We start from the raw sequence: 25,102 nt of genomic DNA, 5'->3' as shown, positions 1-25,102 counted from the left end.
CCCTTCTAGTCTGTGCCAAACTATTTTTCTACCCAGTTCCACTGACCTGCACCCAGTCCATATCCCTCCCATCCACGTGCCTTTCAAATTTCCACTTAAATGTTAAAATCAAACCCGGATTCACTGCTTCAGCTCGTTCCACATTCCCACCTCTCTCTGTGTGAAGAAGTTCCCTTTAAACTTCTCCCCTTTCACCCTTAACCCATATCCTCTGGTTTGTATCTCACCCATCCTCAGTGGAAAAAGCCGACCTACATTTACTCTGTCTCTCTCCCTCATCATTTTAAACACCTCGATCAAATCTCCCATCATTCTTCTCCGCTCCAGAGAATAAAGTCCTGACCCATTTAACCTTTCCCTGTAACTCAGTTCCAGAAGTCTGGGCAACATCCCAGTAAATCTTCTCTACCCTCTTTCTATCGTATTGAGATCTTTCCTGTAGTTCAGTGACCAAAACTCCACACAATTCTCCAAATTTGACTTCACCAATGTCTTATACAACTTCACCAGAATATCCCATCTCCTGGACTCAATACTTTGATTTATGAAGGACAATGTGCCAAAAGCTCTCGTTACAACCCTGTCCACCTATGACACCACTTTCAGGGAATTCTGAGACTGTATTCCCAGATCCCTCTGTTCTACCACACTCCTCAGTGACCGACCGTTCACCATGTACATCCTTTATTGGTTTGTCCAAAATGCAACACCTCCCACTTGTCTGCATTAAACTCCATTGGCCGTTTTTCAGCCCATTTTTCCATCTGGTCTAGATCTCTCTGCAATCTTTCAAAACCTTCCTCGTCGACAACAACGCCTCCAATCTTAGTGTCATCTGCAAACTTGCTGTTCCAATTTACCATGTCAATTTGAAAGTGGAGAGCGACGGGCAGTGAGATTACCTTGGGACTGATAAAATAGCCTGAAATTTGGTGACAATCACCAGCTGTTTGAAGCGAGTGGAGAAACGTTAGGGAAGATGTCAAAGGTAGCTTTTCTTTCCACAGAGTGGTAGGTGTGCCTGGAATGTGTTACCAAGGATGGTGGTGAAGTTGGTAAAATTGGGACAGTTATTTAAAAAAAAGGATGCTGTGAGGTTGGGCAAACACAATATGGTGGGCAGAAGATCCTGAACTATGCGATAAAAATCTAAGATTGATATAGAGTACTGGGGAGAGAGCAGGGCAGTGGGATCAGTGTGGGGACTGATACAGGGAAGTGGGATCAGTGTGGGGACTGATACAGGGCTGTGGGATCAGTGTGGGGACTGATACAGGGAAGTGGGATCAGTGTGGGGACTGATACAGTGCTGTGTGGAGAAAGAGAGGCAGTGGGATCAGTGTGGGGACTGATACAGGGAAGTGGGATCAGTGTGGGGACTGATACAGGGCTGTGGGATCAGTGTGGGGACTGATACAGGGCTGTGGGATCAGTGTGGGGAGAGAGCGGGGCAGTGGGATCAGTGTGGGGACTGATACAGGGCTGTGGGATCAGTGTGGGGACTGATAAAGGGAAGTGGGATCAGTGTGGGGACTGATACATGGCTGTAGGGAGAGAATGGGGCTGTGGGATCAGTGTGGGGACTGATACATGGCTGTGGGATCAGTGTGGGGACTGATACATGGCTGTAGGGAGAGAACGGGGCTGTGGGATCAGTGTGGGGACTGATACAGGGCAGTGGGATCAGTGTGGGGACTGATACATGGCTGTAGGGAGAGAACGGGACTGTGGGATCAGTGTGGGGACTGATACAGGGCTGTGGGATCAGTGTGGGGACTGATACAGGGCTGTGGGATCAGTGTGGGGACTGATACAGGGCTATAGGGAGAGAGCGGGGCTGTGGGATCAGTGTGAGGACTGATACAGGGAGGTGGGATCAGTGTGGGGACTAATACAGGGCTGTCGGGAGAGAGCGGGGCTGTGGGATCAGTGTGGGGACTGATACAGGGTAGTTGGATCAGTGTGGGGACTGATACAGGGCTGAGAAATCAGTGTGGGGACTGATACAGGGCTGTGGGCTGAGAGCGGGACGGTGGGATCAGTGTGGGGACTGAAACAGGGCTGTGGGATCAGTGTGGGGACTGATACAGGGCTGTAGGGAGAGAACGGGGCTGTGGGATCAGTGTGGGGACTGATACAGGGAGGTGGGATCAGTGTGGGGACAAATACAGGGCTGTCGGGAGAGAGCGGGGCTGTGGGATCAGTGTGGGGACTGATACAGGGTAGTGGGATCAGTGTGGGGACTGATACAGGGCTGAGAAATCAGTGTGGGGACTGATACAGGGCTGTGGGCTGAGAGCGGGACGGTGGGATCAGTGTGGGGACTGAAACAGGGCTGTGGGATCAGTGTGGGAACGGATACAGGGCTGTGGGATCAGTGTGGGGACTGATACAGGGCTGTGGTGAGAGAGCGGGGTAGTGGGATCATTGTGGGGACTGATACAGGGCTGTGGGATCAGTGTGTGGCCTGATACAAGGCTGTAGGGAGAGAGCGGCGCAGTGGGATCAGTGGGGGGACTGATACAGGGCTGTGGGATCAGTGTGCGGACTGATACAAGGCTGTGGTGAGAGAGCGGGGAAGTGGGATCATTGTGGGGACTGATACAGGGCTGTAGGATCAGTGTGGGGACTGATACAGGGCTGTAGGGAGAGAGCGGGGCTGTGGGATCACTGTGGGGACTGATACAGGGAGTGGGATAAGTGTGGGGACTAATACAGGGCTGTGGGGAGAGAGCGGGGCTGTGGGATCAGTGTGGGGACTGATACAGGGTAGTGGGATCAGTGTGGGGACTGATACAGGGCTGTGGAATCAGTGTGGGGACCGATATAGGGCTCTGGGGTGAGAGCGGGGCGGTGGGATCAGTGTGGGGACTGAAACAGGGCTGTGGGATCAGTGTGGGAACGGATACAGGGCTGTGGGATCAGTGTGGGGACTGATGCAGGGCTGTGGGGAGAGAGCTGGGCAGTGGGATCAGTGTGGGGACTGATACAGGGCTGTGGGATCAGTGTGGGGACTGATACAAGTCTGTAGGGAGAGAGCGGCGCCGTGGGATCAGTGGGGGGACTGATACAGGGCTGTGGGATCAGTATGGGGACTGATACAGGGCTGTGGGGAGAGAGCGAGGTAGTGGAATCATTGTGGGGACTGATACAGGGCTGTGGGATCAGTGTGGGGACTGATACAGGGCTGTGGGATCAGTGTGGGGACTGATACAGGGCTGTAGGGAGAGAGCGCGGCTGGGGGATCAGTGTGGGGACTGATACAGGGAGGTGGGATCAGTGTGGGGACTAATACAGGGCTGAGGGGAGAGAGCGGGGCTGTGGGATCAGTGTGGGGACTGATACAGGGTAGTGGGATCAGTGTGGGGATTGATACAGGGCTGTAGGTTCAGTGTGGGGACTGATACAGGGCTGTGGGATCAGTGTGGGGACTGATACAAGGCTGTAGGGAGAGAGCGGCGCAGTGGGATCAGTGGGGGGACTGATACAGGGCTGTGGGATCAGTGTGGGGACTGATACAGGGCTGTGGGGAGAGAGCGGTGTAGTGGGATCATTGTGGGGACTGATACAGGACTGTGGGATCAGTGTGGGGACTGATACAGGGCTGTGGTGAGAGTGCGGGGTAGTGGGATCATTGTGGGGACTGATACAGGGCTGTGGGATCAGTGTGCGGACTGATCAAAGGCTGTGGGGAGAGAGCTGGGCAGTGGGATCAGTGTGAGGACTGATACAGGGCTGTGGGATCAGTGTGGGGACTGATACAGGGCTGTGGAATCAGTGTGGGGACTGATACAGGGATGTGGGGAGAGAGCAGGGCTGTGGGATCAGTGTGAGAACTGATACAGGGAGGTGGAATCAGTGTGGGGAGAGAGCAGGGCAGTGGGATCACTGTGGGGACTGATACAGGGCTGTGGGATCAGTGTGGGGACTGATACAGGGCTGTGGGATCAGTGTGGGGACTGATACAGGGATGTGGGGAGAGAGCAGGGCTGTGGGATCAGTGTGAGAACTGATACAGGGAGGTGGAATCAGTGTGGGGAGAGAGCAGGGCAGTGGGATCAGTGTGGGGACTGATACAGGGCTGTGGGATCAGTGTGGGGACTAATGCAGGGCTGTGGGATCAGTGTGGGGACTGATACAGGTTGGTGGGATCAGTGTGGGGACTGATACAGGGCAGTGGGGAGAGAGCGGGGCTGTGGGATTAGTTTGGGGACTGATACAGGACTGTGGGATCTGTGTGGGAACTGATACAGGGCTGTGGGATCAGTGTGGTGACTGATGCAGGGCTGTGGATAGAGAGCTGGGCAGTGGGATCAGTGTGGGGACTGAGACAGGGCTGTGGGATTAGTGTGGGGACTCATACAGGGTAGTGGGATCAGTGTGGCGACTGATACAGGGATGAGGTGAGAGAGCGGGGCTGTGGGATCAGTGTGAGGACTGATACAGGGAGGTGGAATCAGTGTGGGGAGAGAGCAGGGCGGTGGGATCAGTGTGGGGATTGATACAGGGCTGTAGGGAGAGAGCGGGGCTGTGGGAACAGTGTGGGGACTAATACAGGGCTGTGGGATCAGTGTGGGGACTGATACAGGGCTGTGGCATCAGTGTGGGGACTGATACAGGGCTGTGGTGAGAGAGCGCGGCAGTGTGATCATTTTGCGTACTGATACAGGGCTGTGGGATCAGTGTTGGGACTGATACAGTGCTGTGTGGAGAGAGATGGGCAGTGGGATCAGTGTGGGGACTGATACAGGGCTTTGGGATCACTGTGGGGACTGATACAGGGCTGCGGGACCAGTGTGGGGACTGATACAATGCTGTGGGGAGGGAGCGGGGCAGTGGGATCATTGTGGGGACTGATACAGGGCTGTGGGATCAGTGTGGGGACTGATACAGGGCTGTGGGATCAGTGTGGGGACTGATAAAAGGCTGTCGGGAGAGAGCGGGGCAGTGGGATCAGTGTGGGGACTGATACAGGGCTGTGGGATCAGTGTGGGGACTGATACAGGGCTGTGGGATCAGTGTGGGGACTGATACAGGGATGTGGTGAGAGAGCGGGGCAGTGGGGTCATTGTGGGTACTGATACAGGGCTGTGGGATCAGTGTGGGGACTGATACAGGGCTGCGAGATCAGTGAGCGGACTGATACAAGGCTGTGGGGAGAGAGCGGGGCAGTGGGATCAGTCGGGGGACTGATAGAGGGCTGTGGGATCAGTGTGGGTACTGATACAAGGCTGTGGGGAGAGAGCTGGGCAGTGGGATCAGTGTGGGGACTGATACAGGGCTGTGGGATCAGTGTGGGGACTGATACAAGGCTGTGGGATCAGTGTGGGGACTGATACTTGGCTGTGGGGAGAGAGCTGGGCAGTGGGATCAGTGGGGGGACTGATAGAGGGCTGTGGGGTCAGTGTGGGGACTGATGCAGGGCTGTGCGGAGAGAGCGGGGTAGTGGGATCAGTGTGGGGACTGATACAGGGCTGTGGGATCAGTGTGGGGATAGATACAAGGCTGTGGGATCAGTGTGGGGACTGATACTAGGCTGTGGGATCCGTGTGGGGATTGACGCAGAGCTGTGGGGAGAGAGCGGGGTAGTGGGATCAGTGTGGTGTCTGATACAGGGCTGTGGGATCAGTGCGGGAACTGATACAGGGCTGTGGGATCAGTGTGGGGACTGATACAGGGCAGTGGGGAGAGAGCGGGGCTGTGGGATTAGTTTGGGGACTGATACAGGGCTGTGGGATCTGTGTGGGAACTGATACAGGGCTGTGGGATCAGTGTGGCGACTGATGCAGGGCTGTGGATAGAGAGCTGGGCAGTGGGATCAGTGTGGGGACTGATACAGGGCTGTGGGATCAGTGTGGGGACTGATACAAGGCTGTAGGGAGAGAGCGGCGCAGTGAGATCAGTGGGGGGACTGATACAGGGCTGTGGGGTTAGTGTGGGGACTCATACAGGGTAGTGGGATCAGTGTGGGGACTGATACCGGGATGTGGTGAGAGAGCGGGGCTGTGGGATCAGTGTGAGGACTGATACAGGGAGGTGGAATCAGTGTGGGGAGAGAGCAGGGCGGTGGGATCAGTGTGGGGATTGATACAGGGCTGTAGGGAGAGAGCGGGGCTGTGGGAACAGTGTGGGGACTAATACAGGGCTGTGGGATCAGTGTGGGGACTGATACAGGGCTGTGGCATCAGTGTGGGGACTGATACAGGGCTGTGGTGAGAGAGCGCGGCAGTGTGATCATTTTGGGTACTGATACAGGGCTGTGGGATCAGTGTTGGGACTGATACAGTGCTGTGTGGAGAGAGATGGGCAGTGGGATCAGTGTGGGGACTGATACAGGGCTTTGGGATCACTGTGGGGACTGATACAGGGCTGCGGGACCAGTGTGGGGACTGATACAATGCTGCGGGGAGGGAGCGGGGCAGTGGGATCATTGTGGGGACTGATATAGGGCTGTGGGATCAGTGTGGGGACTGATACAAGGCTGTGGGATCAGTGTGGGGACTGAAAAAAGGCTGTCGGGAGAGAGCAGGGCAGTGGGATCAGTGTGGGGACTGATACAGGGCTGTGGGATCAGTGTGGGGACTGATACAGGGCTGTGGGATCAGTGTGGGGACTGATACAGGGATGTGGTGAGAGAGTGGGGCAGTGGGATCATTGTGGGTACTGATACAGGGCTGTGGGATCAGTGTGGGAACTGATACAGGGCTGTGGGATCAGTGTGGGGACTGATACAGGGCTGTGGGATCACTGTGGGGACTGATACAGGGCTGTGGGATCAGTGTGGGGACTGATACAGGGCTGTAGGGAGAGAGCTGGGTAGTGGGATCAGTGTGGGGACTGATACAGGGCTGCGAGATCAGTGAGCGGACTGATACAAGGCTGTGGGGAGAGAGCGGGGCAGTGGGATCAGTCGGGGGACTGATAGAGGCGTGTGGGATCAGTGTGGGTACTGATACAAGGCTGTGGGGAGAGAGCTGGGCAGTGGGATCAGTGTGGGGACTGATACAGGGCTGTGGGATCAGTGTGGGGACTGATACTAGGCTGAGGGGAGAGAGCTGGGCAGTGGGATCAGTGGGGGGACTGATAGAGGGCTGTGGGGTCAGTGTGGGGACCGATGCAGGGCTGTGCGGAGAGAGCGGGGTAGTGGGATCAGTGTGGGGACTGATACAGGGCTGTGGGATTTATGTGGGGATTGATACAAGGCTGTGGGATCATTGTGGGGACTGTTACAGGGCTGTGGGATCAGTGTGCGGACTGATACAAGGCTGTGGGGAGAGAGCTGGGCTGTGGGATCAGTGTGAGGACTGATACAGGGCTGTGGGATCAGTGTGGGGACTGATATAGGGCTGTGAGATCAGTGTGGGGACTGATACAGGGCTGTGGGGAGAGAGCGGGGCTGTTGGATCAGTGTGAGGACTGATACAGGGAGGTGGAATCAGTGTGGGGAAAGAGCAGGGCAGTGGGATCAGTGTGGGGACTGGTACAGGGCTGTGGGATCAGTGTGGGGATTAATGCATGGCTGTGGGATCAGTGTGGGGACTGATACATGGTGGTGGAATCAGTGTGGGGACTGATACAGGGCAGTGGGATCAGTGTGGGGACTGATACAGGGCTGTGGGATCAGTGTGGGGACTGATACATGGCTGTGGGATCAGTGTGGGGACTGATACAGGGATGTGGTGAGAGAGCGGGGCAGTGGGATCATTGTGGGTACTGATACAGGGCTGTGGGATCAGTGTGGGAACTGATACAGGGCTGTGGGATCAGTGTGGGGACTGATACAGGGCTGTAGGATCACTGTGGGGACTGATACAGGGCTGTGGGATCAGTGTGGGGACTGATACAGGGCTGTGGGATCAGTGTGGGGACTGATACAAGGCTGTAGGGAGAGAGCGGCGCAGTGGAATCAATGGGGGGACTGATACCAGGCTGTGGGGAAAGAGCTGGGCAGTGGGATCATTGTGGGGACTGATACAGGGCTGCTGGATCAGTGAGCGGACTGATACAAGGCTGTGGGGAGAGAGCTGGGCAGTGGGATCAGTGTGGGGACTGATACAGGGCTGTGGGATCTGTGAGGGGACTGATACTAGGCTGTGGGGAGAGAGCTGGGCAGTGGGATCAGTGGGGGGACTGATAGAGGGCTGTGGGGTCAGTGTGGGGACTGATGCAGGGCTGTGCGGAGAGAGCGGGGTAGTGGGATCAGTGTGGGGACTGATACAGGGCTGTGGGATCAGTGTGGGGACTGATACAAGGCTGTGGGATCAGTGTGGGGACTGATACTAGGCTGTGGGATCCGTGTGGGGACTGACGCAGAGCTGTGGGGAGAGAACGGGGTAGTGGGATCAGTGTGGGGTCTGATACAGGGCTGTGGGATCAGTGTGGGAACTGATACAGGGCTGTGGGATCAGTGTGGGGACTGATACAGGGCAGTGGGATCAGTGTGAGGACTGATACAGGGCTGTGGGGAGAGACCGAGGCTGTGGGATTAGTTTGAGGACTGATACAGGGCTGTGGGATCAGTGTGGGGACTGATACAGGGCTGTGGGATCAGTGTGGGGACTGATACAAGGCTGTCGGGAGAGAGCGGCGCAGTGGGATCAATGTGGGGACTGATACAGGGCTGTGGGATCAGTGAGCGGACTGATACAAGGCTGTGGGGAGAGAGCGGGGCAGTGGGATCAGTGTGGGGACTGATACAGGGCTGTGGGATCAGTGTGGGGACTGATGCAGGGCTGTGGTGAGAGAGCGGGGCAGTGGGATAAGTGTGAGGACTAATACAGGGCTGTGGGATCAGTGTGGGGACTGATACAGGGCTGTGGGATCAGTGTGGGGACTGATACAGGGCTGTGGTGAGAGAGCAGGGCAGTGAGATCATTGTGGGTACTGATACAGGGTTGTGGGATCAGTGTGGGGACTGATACAAGGCTGTGGGATCAGTGTGGGAACTGATACAAGGCTGTAGGGAGAGAGCTGCGCAGTGGAATCAGTGGTGGGTCTGATACAGGGCTGTGGGGAGAGAGATGGGCAGTGGGATCAGTGAGGGGACTGATACAGGGCTGTGGGATCACTGTGGGGACTGATACAGGGCTGCGGGACCAGTGTGGGGACTGATACAAGTCTGTGGGGAGAGAGCGGGGCAGTGGGATCATTATGGGGACTGATACAGGGCTGTGGGATCAGTGTGGGGACTGATACAAGGCTGTGGGATCAGTGTGGGAACTGATACAAGGCTGTAGGGAGAGAGCTGCGCAGTGGAATCAGTGGGGGGACTGATACAAGGCTGTGGGGAGAGAGCTGGGCAGTGGGATCAGTGTGGGGACTGATACAGGGCTGTGGGATCAGTGTGGGGACTGATACAGGGCTGTGGGATCAGTGTGGGAACTGATACAGGGCTGTGGTGAGAGAGCGGGGTAGTGAGATCATTGTGGTGACTGATACAGGGCTGTGGGATCAGTGTGTGGATTGATACAGGTCTGTGGGATCAGTGTGGGGACTGATACAGGGCTGTGGGATCAGTGTGGGGACTGATACAGGGCTGTGGGATCAGTGTGGGGACTGATACAGGGAGGTGGGATCAGTGTGGGGACTAATACAGGGCTGTGGGGAGAGAGCGGCGCAGTGGGATCAGTGGGGGGACTGATACAGGGCTGTGGGATCAGTGTGGGGACTGATACAGGGCTGTGGGGAGAGAGCAGGGTGGTGGGATCATTGTGGGGACTGATACAGGGCTGTGGGATCAGTGTGGGGACTGATACAGGGCTGTGGTGAGAGTGCGGGGTAGTGGGATCATTTTGGGGCTGATACAGGGCTGTGGGATCAGTGTGCGGACTGATACAAGGCTGTGGGGAGAGAGCTGGGCAGTGGGATCAGTGTGAGGGCTGATACAGGGCTGTGGGATCAATGTGGGGACTGATTGGGTGTAATTACAGGATATGGCAACCTCTCAGATCCTGTGATTACACCCAATCTTAGATATGACCCACTGCCCCGCACTCGCCCCACAGCCTAGTATCAGCTGTTGCCTCGGGTTCAGACCTGTCCTCCCTTTCCCATTCCATCCCGCCAACCCCTTAACCCATTTCCCACCACCCCCCCCCCCCCACCCCTCTCCCTCCTGCCTCCCAGAGCCCCAAGGATCCCAAGAAGAGGGGGCCCTAGAGAAAGATGCCCCCCAGCGCTGCCAGGAGGCATGGGTAAGCCAGAGCTGCTCCCCAGTCCCCGGTGGCCTGGTCGGTGATGGCGGGGGGAGTGGTGGGGTGTGGCGTTGTGACCCACGTGAAATTCCGTGATTCCAGATTACACAGATGATCTGTGCAGCAGTACAAAGCGGTGGTTGGCTCTATCCCAAACACGGGCAATGCGTTCGGGTTCTGGCAGACCGTATGTGATGCGCAGCCCTTGAAGACGTACGTGGAGGTGTCCACTGGATGGGGGGCAGACAAGATCACAAGATGCAGCGGCAGAAGAAGGCCAATTAGCCCGTCGGGTCTGGTCTGCCCTCTTCTCCCACTCCCCACCACCCTCTCCTCCCTATTTCCCTCTCCAATCCTTCACCCCATCCCCCTCCCCCATTCCTCCAACCCCTCCCCTCTCCTCCACCCCTCTTCCTCTCTCTCACTGCTCCCCTCCCACTCCCTCCAACCCCTCCCACTTCCTCCACCCACTCCTCCCCATTTCCCTCCCCAATCCTTCACCGTCCTCCTCCCTCCAACCCCTCTCCTTCCCTCACCCTCTCCTCCCCTCCCACTCTTTCCACCCCTTCACCCTCTCCTCCCCCCCACTCCCTCTCTCCGCCCATGAGCAGATCCACCCTCCCATTCAGCCCCACTCCCCGTGACCCTTGATGCCCGGACTCGTCAAATCCCTATTAATCTCTGCCTTAAATCCACCCAACGACCTCCTTCCCACAGCCGCCCATGGCAACAAGTTCCACAGACCCACGATCCTCTGGCTGAAGAAATCTCTCCACCTCTCTGTTTTAAATTGATGCCCTTTTATCCTAAGTTGCGCCCTCTTGTCCTGGACTCCCCGACCATGGGGAAACATCCTGGCCAAATCAACTCTGTCCAGGCCTTTCAGCATTCGAAATGCCTTTACAAGGTCCCCCTCGTCCTCTGTAACCCCCATCGAGTTCAGTCCAAGAGCTGACAATCATTCTTCATATACTAACCCTTTCATTCCTTGTCTCATTCGAGTAAATCCTCTCTGAACCCTCTCCAACGTTCTTTCTCAAATATGGCGCCCAAACCTGTACCCAGTCTCCCCATGAAGTCTCACCAGTGCCCTGTAGAGTCTCAATATTACATCCTTGCTCTTATGTTCTATCCCAGGATAGGATGAGGACATTCGGCCCATCTCTGGCCAGCTGCACTGGGTCAGAACTCTACTCTGTCTCACTGAGGACAACAGGAGGAAATTTGGCCCCTCTCTACCCTGTTACAGTAGGGACACAAGGCCATTCAGCCCCTCTACTCTGTCATACCAACAGGGAAATGACATTCAGCCCCCCTCTTCCCTATTACACCATCTTTAACCTGTTACACTGGACTCAGGAGGCCAAGCAGCCCCTCCCTGTTCTGTTACACTGGGGATAGAAGGCTGTTCGGCCCCATCGCCCCCATGGAAGAGAGGTGGTGACCAGCGGTGGTCGGGGGGGTACTTACACCAGTGGAGAATCCCAGAAGTGTGCATGCAGTAATCCTGCTGCCCTCTGCACTGGACGGTGGCCATGGACTTGTTGCAGCCGGCCTCGGTGAGAGCGAAGCAGCCCTCGCACACCAGCCCGTTCAGCATCCAGTCTTCCTTCTCTGCGATGGTACGGGGATGTTTATCAGGGTCTGCCCAGCACTCAACGCTTGGCACTCTTCCCGTCCCCGTTAATCGAGAGCCCCAAAACATCTCCCAGTCCCCGGTTCCCATTAATGACTCCCCAGTGCCCATTAACGTCTCCCAGTTCCTGTTAACGTGGGAGACCCCAAAAACATCTCCCAGACTCCGGTTCCCCATTAATGACTCCCCAGTTCCTGTTAATGTCTCCCAGTCCTGTTAACATCTCCAGATACCCCATTAACATTTCCCAGTTCTCGTTAACATCTCCTGGTCCCTGTTAATGAGTCCAGATCCCCGTCACCGTCTCCCAGTCCCCGCTACTGTTCTCGGTTCCTGTTACCATCTCCTGATCCCATTAGCGAGTCTGATCCCTGTTTTACATCTCCCATTCCCCATGAATGAGTCCAGGTGCCCTTTACTGTTTCCCTGTCTCCTTTACAGTCTTCCAGTTAACCATTGATGTCTCCCGGTTGCCCACAGAACCATAGAACACACAGCCCTTCTAGTCTGTGCCGAACCATTATTCTCCCTCGTCCCACTGACCTGCACCCAGTCCATATCCCTCCATACCCCTCCCATCCATGTACCAGTCCAAATTCCTCTTAAATGTTAAAATAGAGCCTACATTCACCACTTCAGCTCATTCCACACTCCCACCGCTCTCTGTGTGAACAAGTTCCCCCTAAACCTTTCCCCTTTCACCCTTAACCCATGTCCTCTGGTTTGCATCTCACCTATCCTCAATGCAAAAAGCCAACCGACATTTACCCTGTCTCTCCATCTCATCATTTTAAATCTCAAATCTCCCCTCATTCTTCTACATTCCAGCGAATAAAGTCCGAACCTATTTAACCTTTCCCTGTAACTCCGTTCTTGAAATCTGGGCAACATCCCAGTAAATCTTCTCTGCACTCTTTCTACCTCATTGAGATCTTTCCTGTAGTTCGGTGACCAAAATTGCACACAATTCTCCAAATTTGGCCTCACCAATATCTTTTACAACTTTACCAGAACATCCCAACTCCTGGACTCAATACTTTGATTTACAAAGACCAATTTGCCAAAAACTCTCTTTCCAACCCTGTCTACCTGTGACGCCCCTTTCAAGGAATTCTATATCTGTGTTCCCAGATCCCTATTAAATGCCATCTCCCAGTCCCCACTGTGAACATTCGTCTCCTGTGGCCACAGCGCACACCTTCTGGCCCACGCCCCCAGGGCTTATTCCACTGCTGCCTCCTGAACCCCAGCCCCATCTCACCACCTCCTTCCACCCCCCAGCCAGATCTCCTGCTCTCCCCTTACCTGGGGACACCTCATCGTTGCACAAATCCGAGCTGCAGCAGATAGAGTGAATGAAGCCCGAGTAGGGGCCGCTGTTGAAAGAGATGAGCCCCACACAGTCCCCGCAGCCATTGATGATGAACTCGTGGTCGTGTGCGTCTGCGGCAGAATGGAAGGATGGAAGGGGGTGAGGTACCCCGTTCCTGTTCCAAATCCCCTCCACTGCAGCCCAACTCACATCCCTCCCTCTCCTCTCGCTCCCCTCCCTATCCCTCTCCTCTCCCACAGCACCCAAACCAAATATACCTCCTCCTCCAGTTCCAAATCCCCTCTACTCCAGCCCACCTCACCTCCCTCCCTCTCCACTCGGTCCCTTCCCTCTCCCCCTCCTCTCCCACAGACTCCTGTGGTAAAGCCCATCTGTTTCCCCTCCTGGCCCCCACGATGACTCTGGGATGACACGGGTGCTAGTTGAAGGCAGAGCATGGAACTTACGGCCAATTTCCCGCACAGTGAGGGACCGACAGGTGTCATGTGTGGTAACATTGCAGGAGGTCATGTTCAAGGTGCAGTTCTTATTGAAACTGTGGCAGGAATAGCAATCCAGGCTAAAAACTGCAGGAAGGGGGAGACGGATCGTGTTAGCGGCTGCTGTCTGTGCATCTTAGTCCCCTCTCACCCTCTCACTCCACCCACTTGTACCCCTTTCTCGCCCTGATACCATCCCTCCCTGTCTCTATAACCCCCTCTGGACCCCAACACCCCTCCCCAACTCTGTAACCCCCTCCGGTCCCCTCCATTTCTCCCTCTTTCTGTAATCTGTGACATCACGGGCACCAGACTCCACTGCGTTGAGGACTTCTACATGAGACGGTGTATTAGGAAAGTGGACTATCCTGAAGGACCACCCACTCCCCTCTTCAATCTGCTACCATCAGGAAGGAGGTCCAGGAGCCTGAAGGCGAGCCCCCAGCAGCACAAGGACAGCTTCTTTCCCCCCCCCTCCATCTGATCCCTGAATGGACAGTGAACCCCAGACATGGCCTCTCGATGGAGGCTCCAGCCTGAAACGTTGGTGATGTACCTTTACCTTAGCTACATAAAGGACACCATCTGGGTATTTGTCTTCAGGCTCCTGTACCCCCTTCCCGAGTGTGGGAGAATGAACCTTGGGGCCTGGGGTCCTTGAGAATAGAGGCTGCTTTTTTAAGGCTCCCTTGACCTTGCCCACACCCCAACCTTCATTGAATAGGATAAACTGACATTAAATGACATGTTAGGGGTTTCCAAAATGGTTGATATTGACCCCTGGGGGTCAGTGGAACTGTTCAAGGGGTTGAAAATGCCAGAGGGTCAAAAGGGGGTTCATAAAAGCCGTGGGGGGGTCGATTTAACTTTTGGGGTGAAGGAATTGAAGAACACAAGGTCCTCCTTCAGGGAGCCCTAAGGTCCTCCTGCTGAGAGCCCTGAGGTCCTCCTGCTGGGAGCCTGAGGTCCCCACTCCTGCCCGGGTCTCCCTCCCTTTTGGGTCCTGCCACTGCCTCTGACCGTATGGCTCGGTGGACAGCAACACTATCTACAAATTTGCTGACAATCCCACAGCAGTGGGTTGTATAAAGGAAGGGGATGGAGGAAGGTTGAAAACTTGGCCAAACTGTGTCACCAACAACAACCTGGCACTCCCTGTCACCCAAACCAAAGAGCTGATTGTTTTTTTTTAATTTTTTTATTTTTCACACCATAAATCACATTAGCCATGATACACACTTTTTCCTTTTCACACATATACAGTGAAATTTTCTTCCCCCCACCTCCCTCCTCCCAACCCACCAACCACCCCCCCCACCCCCCCTCCCATCCATTTAAGGTATACAATCTAGGATACATTAAACCAGTCAGACAATGTTGTCACTCAACAAAAATACACCAGAAATTCAACTGAGTCCATTCTTTTCTTTCCTTCTCCTTCCATCAACTTAGGTAATGATTGTCCCCGGTAGGTTTTCGCTATTGTATTTAATGTAAGACTCCCATATTTGTTCGAATATTTCAATATTATTTCTTAAACTATATGTTATTTTTTCTAATGGAATACATTTATTCATTTCTATATACCATTGTTGTATTTTCAAATTATCTTCCAATTTCCAGGTTGACATAATACATTTTTTTGCTACGGCTAGAGCTATTTTAACAAATCTTTTTTGTGCATCCTCCAAATCAATTCCAAATTCTTTGTTTTTTATGTTACTTTGGAGAAAGATCTCTGGATTCTTTGGTATATTGTTTTCTGTTATTTTGTTTAATATCTGATTGAGATCTTCCCAAAATTTTTCTACTTTCTCACATGTCCAAATTACATGAATTGTTGTTCCCATTTCTTTTTTTCATCGAAAACATCTATCAGATACTGTTGGGTCCCATTTATTTAACTTTTGAGGTGTAATGTATAGTCTGTGTATCCAGTTATATTGTATAATACGTAGCCTCGTATTTATTGTATTTCTCATCGTTCCAGAACATAATTTCTCCCATGTTTTCTTTTTTATCTTTATATTTAAATCTTGTTCCCATTTTTGTTTAGTTTTACCATTTGTTTCCTCATTCTCCTTTTCTTGCAGTTTAATATACATATTTGTTATAAATCTTTTGATTATCATTGTATCTGTAATCACATATTCAAGGTTACTTGTCTCTGGCAAACTCAAACTGCTTCCTAATTTATCCTTCAAGTAGGATCTCAATTGGTAATATGCCAGCGCTGTATCTTGAGTTATATTGTACTTATCTTTCATTTGTTCAAAGGATAAGAATCTATTTCCTGAAAAACAATTTTCTATTCTTTTAATCCCTTTTTTTTCCCCATTCTCTAAAGGAAAGGTTATCTATTGTAAAAGGGAGTAACTTGTTTTGCGTCAATATTAGTTTTGGTAATTGATAATTTGTTTTATTTCTTTCTACATGAATCTTCTTCCAAATATTGAGGAGATGATGTAATACTGGAGAACTTCTATGTTGTACCAATTTTTCATCCCATTTATATAATATGTGTTCAGGTATCTTTTCCCCTATTTTATCTAATTCTAATCTTGTCCAGTCTGGTTTTTCCCTTGTTTGATAAAAATCTGATAGGTATCTTAATTGTGCGGCTCTATAATAATTTTTAAAGTTTGGCAGTTGTAAGCCTCCTTGTTTATACCATTCTGTTAATTTATCTAGTGCTATCCTCGGTTTCCCCCCCTCCATAAAAATTTCCTTATTATTTTCTTCAACTCCTTGAAGAATTTTTCTGTCAGTTGTATTGGCAATGCCTGGAATAAGTATAATATCCTTGGAAAAATGTTCATTTTAATACAGTTTATCCTTCCTATTAGTGTTAGTGGCAAATCTTTCCAATGCTCTAAATCGTCCTGTAATTTTTTCATTAGTGGATAATAATTGAGTTTATATAGTTGGCCGAGATTTTTGTTTATTTGTACACCTAGGTATCTTATTGCCTGCATTTGCCATCTAAATGGAGATTCCTTCTTAAATTTTGAGAAATCCGCATTATTCATAGGCATTGCTTCACTTTTATTTACGTTTATCTTGTAATCCGACACTTCTCCATATTCCTTCAATTTCTTATATAATTCTTTTATTGATAGTTCTGGTTCTGTTAAGTACACTATAACATCATCCGCAAATAGACTGATTTTATATTCCTTGTCTTTTATTTTTATTCCTTTTATATTATTATCTATTCTTATCAATTCTGCTAGTGGTTCTATAGCTAACGCAAACAATAAAGGTGATAGTGGGCATCCCTGCCACGTTGAACTGCTTAAGTTAAATTGCTTTGATACATGTCCATTTACTGTCACTTTCGCTAACGGTCCCTTATATAATGCTTTAATCCAATTAATATACTTCTCCGGTAAATTGAATTTTTGCAATACTTTGAACAAATAATTCCATTCTACTCTGTCAAAGGCCTTCTCTGCGTCTAAAGCAACTGCTACTGTAGGTGCTTTATTTCCTTCTACTGCATGAATTAAGTTAATAAATTTACAAATATTGTCTGTTGTGCGTCTTTTTTTGATAAATCCAGTTTGGTCTAAATTTACCATTTTCGGTACATACTCTGCTAATCTGTTTGCTAATAGTTTAGCTATTATCTTATAATCTGTGTTTAGTAAAGATATTGGTCTATATGACACTGGTGAGAGTGGATCTTTCCCTTGCTTTAGTATTACTGTAATTATTGCTGTTTTACATGAATCTGGTAAACTTTGTGTTTCATCAATCTGGTTGATTACATCCAGGAGGGGCGGAATTAATAAGTCTTTAAATGTTTTGTAGAATTCTATTGGGAATCCATCCTCTCTTGGTGTCTTATTATTTGGTAATTTTTTTATTATCTCTTGTATTTCTACTATTCCAAATGGTTCTGTTAATTTATTTTGTTCCTCTATTTGTAGTTTTGGTAGTTCAATTTTAGTCAGAAATTCATCTATTTTCCCTTCTTTCCCTTCGTTTTCAGTTTGATACAATTGTTCATAGAATTCTCTAAAGTTTTCCTTAATTTCTTTTGGATTATATGTGATTTGTTTGTCTTTTTTCCTTGATGCCAATACCATTTTCTTAGCTTGTTCTGTCTTAAGCTGCCATGCTAGAATTTTGTGCGTTTTTCACCTAGTTCATAATATTTCTGTTTTGTCTTCATTATGTTCTTCTCCACCTTATATGTTTGTAGTGTTTCATATTTTATTTTTTTATCCGCCAATTCTCTTCTTTTAGTTGTATCTTCCTTCATTGCTAATTTTTTTTCTATATTTACTATTTCCCTTTCCAACTGCTCTGTTTCCTGATTATAGTCCTTCTTCATCTTGGTTACATAACTTATTATTTGCCCTCTAATTAATGCTTTCATTGCATCCCATAGTATAAACTTATCTTCCACTGATTCCGTATTTATTTCAAAATACATTTTAATTTGTTTTTCAATAAATTCTCTAAAATCCTGCCTTTTAAGTAACATGGGGTTTAATCTCCATCTATACATTCTTGGAGGGATGTCCTCTCGCTTTACTGTCAATATTAAGGGTGAATGGTCCGATAGTATTCTAGCTTTATATTCTGTTTTTTTTACTCTATCTTGCATACTAGCTGATAACAAAAATAGGTCTATTCTTGAGTATGTTTTATGTCTAGCCGAGTAATATGAATATTCCTTTTCCTTTGGGTGTTGTTTCCTCCTTATATCCAAAAGTTGCATTTCTTCCATTGATTTAATTATAAATTTGGTTACTTTGTTCTTTCTGTTAATTTTTTTCCCAGTTTTATCCATATTTGAATCCAAATTCAGGTTGAAATCCCCTCCTATTAATATGTTCCCTTGCGTATTTGCTACCTTCAAAAAGATATCTTGCATAAACTTTTGATCTTCTTCGTTAGGTGAATATACATTGAGTAGATTCCAAAACTCCGAATATATCTGACATTTTATCATTACATATCTCCCTGCTGGATCTATTATTTCCTCTTCTATTTTAAATGGCACATTTTTACTAATTAATATAGCCACTCCTCTTGCTTTTGAATTATACGATGCTGGTGTTACATGTCCTACCCAATCTCTCTTTAATTTCTTGTGCTCCAATTTAGTTAAGTGTGTTTCTTGCACAAATGCTAAATCAATTTTTTCTTTTTTCAGTAAATTTAGCAGTTTCTTCCTTTTAATTTGGTTATGTATTCCATTAATATTTAAAGTCATATAGTTCAACGTAGCCATTTTATACTTTGTTTATCTTCCCTTTCCGTTTTTCCATCATTACCTTTCCTCCTTTTCCATTTCTGTTTTCTTATTTTAAACCCTTTATAAGACAACATTCCTAAAACATCAAACATTTTCCTTATTCTCCTATTTAAAACTTCTTTAGCCCCAATCTCCCCTTCCCCTCCTGAGTTGTCCTTTATCCCTTGTCGGACAACCACATCTCCCCTCTCCATTTGGGTTTGCGAATTCACTCGCAAGCGTCAGCTGATTTTGCAGTGACCGCAACTCCTCCCCACCCAGCCCCCCCAGAAAAGATTTCACTTTTCATATGTAACAAAGGTCACTCTTTTAGTTCCCTCCTTATTCCCTCTATTCCATTTAAAGAGCTGATTGTTGACGTCAGGAAGGGAAAACTGGATCCAGGGATCATTGGGGGATCAGAGTGGGAGAACATTTAAGTTCTTGGGAGTCACTATCTCGGACATTTGTTCCTGGACCCAACGCACCAAGGGTATTGGGAAGAAAGCATGTCAGTGCCTTGACTTCCTCAGGAGTTGGCAGAGGTTCGGCACAACTCTGGAAACCCTGGGAAATTTCCCCAGAGGCATGGTGGAAAGTTAGCTGACCAGCTGCATCATGGGGACACCAATACCTCCCTGAGCGTAAAGACCCTCAAAGGGTAGTGGACACAGCCCAGGACATCGCAGGCAAAACCCTCCCCCACCGTTGAGAACATCTACGGGGAACGCTGCCGTCAGAGAGCTTCCGGGGCCTGCTCCGCCCGGCACACGCTCTGTTCTCGCTGCTGCCATCAGGAAAGAGGTGCAGGGACCATGAGGCTCGCCCCCACCAGGTTCAGGAACAGCTGCTCCACCCTCCACCATCAGACTCCTCAACGACAAACTCAATCAGGGTCTTGTTTAAGGACTCTGACGTGCATTTTATAGATATTTTTCTCTCTGTAATTCAGTCAGTGTCTTTACATTTCTTTATCTGTTTACGTGTGTTCATTGGGGACAGTTTTTTTTTACACTATCGATAACGTGATTCTGCCTGGCCCGCAGGGAAAAGAATCTCAGCGTTGTATGTGATGTCGCATATGTTCTCTGACAGTAAATCTGAAATTTTCTTGTAGTTAAGGTGACCAAAACGGCACACATTCATCTGTTAACTGTAGCCATGTCCCTGCCTCCACCACTTTCTCTCTCAGCTCATTCCATGGGCCTACCACCCTCTGTTTGAAAGCTGCAGGTGACCTTCTCAATCTCTCCCCCTCACTCCTTATTTCTCTGCCCTCTTGACTCCCCGACCCGGTGGGGGAAAATAGGTCTGTGACCGCCCACCTTATCCTCATGGTTTTATAAACCTCTGAAGGTTCCCCGGTCCCCTTGGCCTCTGATGCCCCAGGGAGAAAAGTCCAGCCTTCTCCTGATAACTTGATCCCTCTGCTCCTGTCACGTGGAATCTTTTCTGCCATCTCCCTTCCCAGCTCAGTGACACCCCTGCTAGAGCCAGAATAAAACTACACTCAGTTTTATCCATAGAACGCTAAAGCACAGAAAACAGGCCATTTGGCCCTTCTAGTCTATGGTGAAACATTATTCCACTTGTCCCACTGACTTGTACCCAGTCCCTGACCCTTCAGACCTCTCCCATCCATGTATCTATCCAATTTATTCTTAAAATTGAAGATTGAGCCCACATTTACCATGTCAGACAGCAGCTCGTTCCACACTCCCACCACTCTCTGAGGGAAGAAGATCTCCGTAACTTCCAAGTGCACCCATGCCCCTCGGAATGAATCAGATTTATTCCCTGACTGTCCCGAGGTGCTCGACCCTAACCTAAGCCAGCGAGATAATCCATCTTCCGAGAATAACTGGGAAATATGGTCAAGCTCTCCAGTCTAGGTCCATGATGCCTCGATGGGACTCGAATCAGCTCCATGGGAGAGAGATCCCATCCGAATTGGGGGCAGTAACGCATTTCCCAATGGGATAGATCCCATGGGAATCGGGAACGGTATCACAAATCCCACCTGGAGAAATCACACAGTTCCCCAGTGGAAGAGATTATACTGAGTGAAAGCTAGCGAGAGAGAGAGGGGGGGAGAGAGAGGAAGAGAGGGTGAGTGAGAGAGAGGGAGGGAGAGAGAAAGGTTTAGTGAGAGAGAGTATGAAGAGAGAGGGAGAGAGACAGAGACAGAGGATCAGTAAGAGAGAGGTGAGAGAGAGAGGGAGATGAGAGTGAGGACAAAGAGGGTATGAGTTGGTGTTTGAATGTGAGAGAGAGGGAGGGGGTGAGTGAATGAGAGAGGGAGGGGGAGATAAAGGGGATTGAGTGATTGAGAAAGGGGACAGAGAGAGAGAGGGATTGAGTGATTGAGAAAGGGGACAGAGAGGACAGAGAGAGAGGGGATAGAGAGAGGGATTGAGTGATTGAAAGAGGACAGAGAGAGAGGGATTGAGTGATTGAGAGAGGGGGAGAGAGAGAGGACAGAGGAAGATAGGGATTGAGTGATTGAGAGAGGGGGTCAGAGAGAGAGGGAGAGAGATGAACGCCCCCTCCCCTCTGCTCTCAGGGCTGCCTTACCTTCTGCGACCAGACACAGGAGAAAGGTGATCCCGAGCAACGTCCTCATCCCTGCTGGCATCTCGTCTCCTGACCCCACCTGCTCTTCTCTCCCTATATCAGCGTGAAGTGGGTGTGGACAGAGCTCCAGGGTAAGTAACAAGAACAATGCTGTATCTGCTCTCAGAGAGCTGTTCTTCCCCGAGAGGGAGGTGGCGTGGGACTGAGAAATGTCCATGGGTGGGGGGGGGGCAGCTAGGGCCTGGTGGTCTGGGGACTGAAAGCTAGTGTCTGGGGTTGCTGGGGGCTTCCCACGGGGCATAACAACAGCAGAGGAGAGGGGCGGGGGGTGACCAGGGATCCTGGAATGGGACCCTCGGCTCTCTCCTCCTTCCACCCCCCCCCCCAGTCCGGATGCGGGGTCTCCGTCCCAAAGGGACCCCCTCACTTTCCCTCCACAGATGCTGATTGATCCTCTGAGGTGGGAGATCTCTTCTCCAACCCATCCTGGCATTGGGATCCTTGCCTGCATGTATATCTATCTACTCTCTCTCTCCCTCTCTCCCTCCTTCCCTCTCATCTCTCTCTGTCCCCCCCTCACACTCACTCTATCCCTCTCTCTTAACTGTCCTCACTCTCTCTCTCACCCTCTCGCTCTCTCTCACACAGACACTCTCTCCCTCCCTGACACCCCCGCCTTATTCTGTGGATTTGATCTCTCTCTTTCTACCCTTCCTTTGCTCATTCCCTCTACCCATTTTTATTGTTTGTTCCACCTTCCCACTGGTTCCCCTTTGATTTTTAAAAAATTCTCTCTCATGATCTCTCTCTTATCTCTATCACTATCTACCTGTTATCTAGCTCTCTATTAATCTATCTACATCTATCGTCTATTGTAGGTCAGCACTATGTTGTGGGCAGAAGGGCCTGCACTGTGCTGGAATGTTCTATCCCATGTCTCCTTAAGCTCTCTCTCTCTCTCTCCATCCCCCTTTCCTTTTCTCCAGATCTCCCTCTTTCCCCGTCCTTTCCGACAACACCCTACCCCCTTCTCTCTCTCTTTCTCCATCCCTCTATCTCACTTCCCACAGCACCCTATCGCTTTTCTCTTTCTTTCTTTCCCCATCCCTCTATCTCCTTTCCTGTCCTATCCCTTCCCTCTCTCGTGTCCATGCCACGTTTTGAAGGGTGGGAAAAAACTGGAGTCCCCTCACCCACCCCAGGGAAACCCACAAAGATACAGGGAGGACGAACGAACTCCTTATGGACAGCGCAGGATTTGAACGCCACTCCCGATCGTTGGCCCTGTAAAGCACGGCGCTCACCGTGCTGTCCCGTTGTCTATCAACATCCCTGATTTTTTTTTCAGGAAGCAAACCTTTTTGAGGTTGAAATTATGAAGTTTTATTCATGCTGTCCATCAAAGAGAAGTACAGAAGAAACCAACCGGTCTCGTGTTGTCCACAGGAGGAAAAGGCGCATGGCCGACATTTCGGGCCTGAGCCCTTCCTCAAGGAATCAGCAAAGAGCAGGAAATCTCGGAATTCAGATGGTGTCGGCTGGGAGACAGGTCCAGACCAACAAAAGGTGCGAATTGGGAATGATAAGGGGGAGAATTGATTCTGTCCGTGTGAGAGGAGACAGAGGGAAGGTGACGGGGTGGGGGTGGAAGAAGTGAGGAAGGGGGGGGGTTTAAGCAAAACCGGATAAGTCGATGTTAATGCCGTCCGGTTGGAGGGAGCCCAGACAGGTGTTGTTGCTCCAATTTGCAGCTGGTCTCAGCCCAGTCGTGCATGACACACACACACACACACACACACACACAAACACACACACACACACACACACACACACACTCACAAACACATACCCATATATACACAAACTCTCACCACACACACACACACACACACACACACACACACACACACACGTACACACACTCACAAACACATACACATCTATATACACAAACTCTCACCCCACACACACACACACACACATCCACAAACTCTCAGCCCCCACACTCATACACGCGCACACACATACGTGCATGAGCACGGACACCTCCCCCCTCTCCCCCAGCTGTCTGGAGTTGAGATCTAAAAATACTACCCTCTCTGAGAACTGAGAATGGCGGGGGTGGGGGGGGGGGGGAGCGGAAGGAACAAGGTCTGTCGGCTGAATTAATAGGGGAAGAAGAAGAATGTGTGAGTGGAGGTGCAAGCAGGGTGTGTTGCTGAAGGTGAAGGGAACATCCCTTTCATTGCCAGAGGAACATTCTCAGCTCAGAAGCAGGAATTAGATATTGAATTCCCTCCAGCGTTATCCATTTCCTCATCTAAACAGCTGCACTGACAACAAACAGCCACCAGCTTCCTCCTCGAAAGCTAGAAATCCCCCAAACATGATCGTCACCATCTTGGTTCTTAGTAAAGGAGTAACATTTGTCATCACGGTCGTCGGTGGAATCCCAGCGGCAACGAGGGAGATCGACTGGCTCGCTGAGTGGGGTCACAGTAGCCACCTTGTGCTCAATGTCAGCAAAACCAAAGAGCTGATTGTGTGCTTCAGGAGGGTGTCAGGGGAACATGGCCCAGTCCCCATCGAGGGGCTCAGCAGCGGAAGAGGGGTCAATGCCTCCTGGATCCTCCAGGTCGATGCAGTGACGAAGAAGGCTCGCCAGTGGCTAGACTCCGTGAGGAGTTTCAGGAGATTCGGTACGTCACCAAAAGGTCATTTCATGCCAGGCCAGCTACAAGCGTGGAGGGAAAACTTTAGAAGTACCTTTCATAGAGACAGAGAGAGAGAGAGATGGACAGAGAGTCGTCTTCATGTTGAGAGGTGCCTCATAGCGTCCTCCGGATCCAATGGAGGTGGGAAGACCGGTTCCACAGCGTCACCCGTCCTAAGTATGCGGCAGAGCAACAGCCGTCTTCACAACCCATAATCCCACACTCCCACACCACCACCACCACACAGCCGGAACTGCTCTGCGTTTCCCAGAACAGTTCCAGCTGCGCGGGGGATTATGGGTTGGGAAGGCGGCTGTTGCTCTGCCAGACTTTGAGCCACAGAGGGCAGCCCGGTGAGGCTGTCGCAGTCCACACCGGCCGCCCCCCTGATGGCTTCCACCCTCTGGCGGTCCCCCGCCCCTGCCCCTGAGGGGGGTCAGAGAGGGAGAAGGGTGAGTGGGGAGACGGGCCGTGAGCTGACAATGCTCTACCGATCGTCCTTCCCCCGAGAAGAGTTGGATTCGGCACCTCGGAGCTCGCCATGGCACATTCAGGAAGGTTAGTCTCTGGGCGTACGGACAGAGAACGTCCGCCTGTACAGACGGCCGATTTTCCGGCTTGAAAGGGCCTAAAGACTTAGAAATTTCTCCAGGTGGACCGTGGAGAGCGTTCTGGCCGGTTGCATCACCGTCTGGTACAGAGGGGCCAACGGACAGGACAATTAAAAAAAAACTCCAGAGGGTTGTGAACACGACCTGCAACATCATGGCCACCAGACTCCACTCCGTCGAGGACGTCTGCACGCGACGGTGTCTTAGGAAATCAGCCCCTATCCTCAAGGATCTCCCCCAGGTCATACCATCTTCTCTCTGCTATCACCGGGGAGGAGGTCCAGGAGCCTGAAGACAAGCCCCCAGCGACACAA

General features: G+C 50.7%; 2 protein-coding genes across 2 annotated transcripts; both read right to left on the bottom strand.

Annotated features, from left to right (window-relative positions):
• Nucleotides 1–668: 668 nt before the first annotated feature.
• Nucleotides 669–10,058, bottom strand: LOC138765379 (soluble scavenger receptor cysteine-rich domain-containing protein SSC5D-like). The gene is made up of 17 exons (XM_069942420.1): nucleotides 9,984–10,058; nucleotides 9,756–9,889; nucleotides 9,327–9,473; nucleotides 8,779–8,925; nucleotides 7,926–8,253; nucleotides 6,845–6,879; nucleotides 6,142–6,288; nucleotides 5,726–5,872; nucleotides 5,471–5,617; nucleotides 5,079–5,231; nucleotides 4,556–4,702; nucleotides 3,022–3,187; nucleotides 2,767–2,882; nucleotides 2,332–2,478; nucleotides 2,008–2,092; nucleotides 1,591–1,756; nucleotides 669–946 (listed from the first exon to the last, which is right to left on the bottom strand). The coding sequence occupies exons 1-17, from the start codon at nucleotides 10,056–10,058 to the stop codon at nucleotides 669–671; spliced, it is 2,565 nt and encodes an 854-aa protein (XP_069798521.1).
• Nucleotides 10,059–10,143: 85 nt separating this feature from the next.
• Nucleotides 10,144–21,527, bottom strand: LOC138762869 (phospholipase A2 inhibitor gamma subunit B-like). Its single transcript, XM_069936386.1, has 5 exons — nucleotides 21,464–21,527; nucleotides 13,609–13,728; nucleotides 13,135–13,272; nucleotides 11,664–11,807; nucleotides 10,144–10,423 (listed from the first exon to the last, which is right to left on the bottom strand). The coding sequence occupies exons 1-5, from the start codon at nucleotides 21,522–21,524 to the stop codon at nucleotides 10,155–10,157; spliced, it is 732 nt and encodes a 243-aa protein (XP_069792487.1). The 5' UTR covers nucleotides 21,525–21,527; the 3' UTR covers nucleotides 10,144–10,154.
• Between the last annotated feature and the right edge of the window lie 3,575 nt (nucleotides 21,528–25,102).

This window comes from Narcine bancroftii, chromosome 5 (assembly GCF_036971445.1).
Source record: "Narcine bancroftii isolate sNarBan1 chromosome 5, sNarBan1.hap1, whole genome shotgun sequence".
NCBI classification, from domain to species: domain Eukaryota; kingdom Metazoa; phylum Chordata; class Chondrichthyes; order Torpediniformes; family Narcinidae; genus Narcine; species Narcine bancroftii.
Note: the sequence above shows the minus strand (reverse complement) of the source record. Positions and strands in the feature narration are given on the sequence as shown.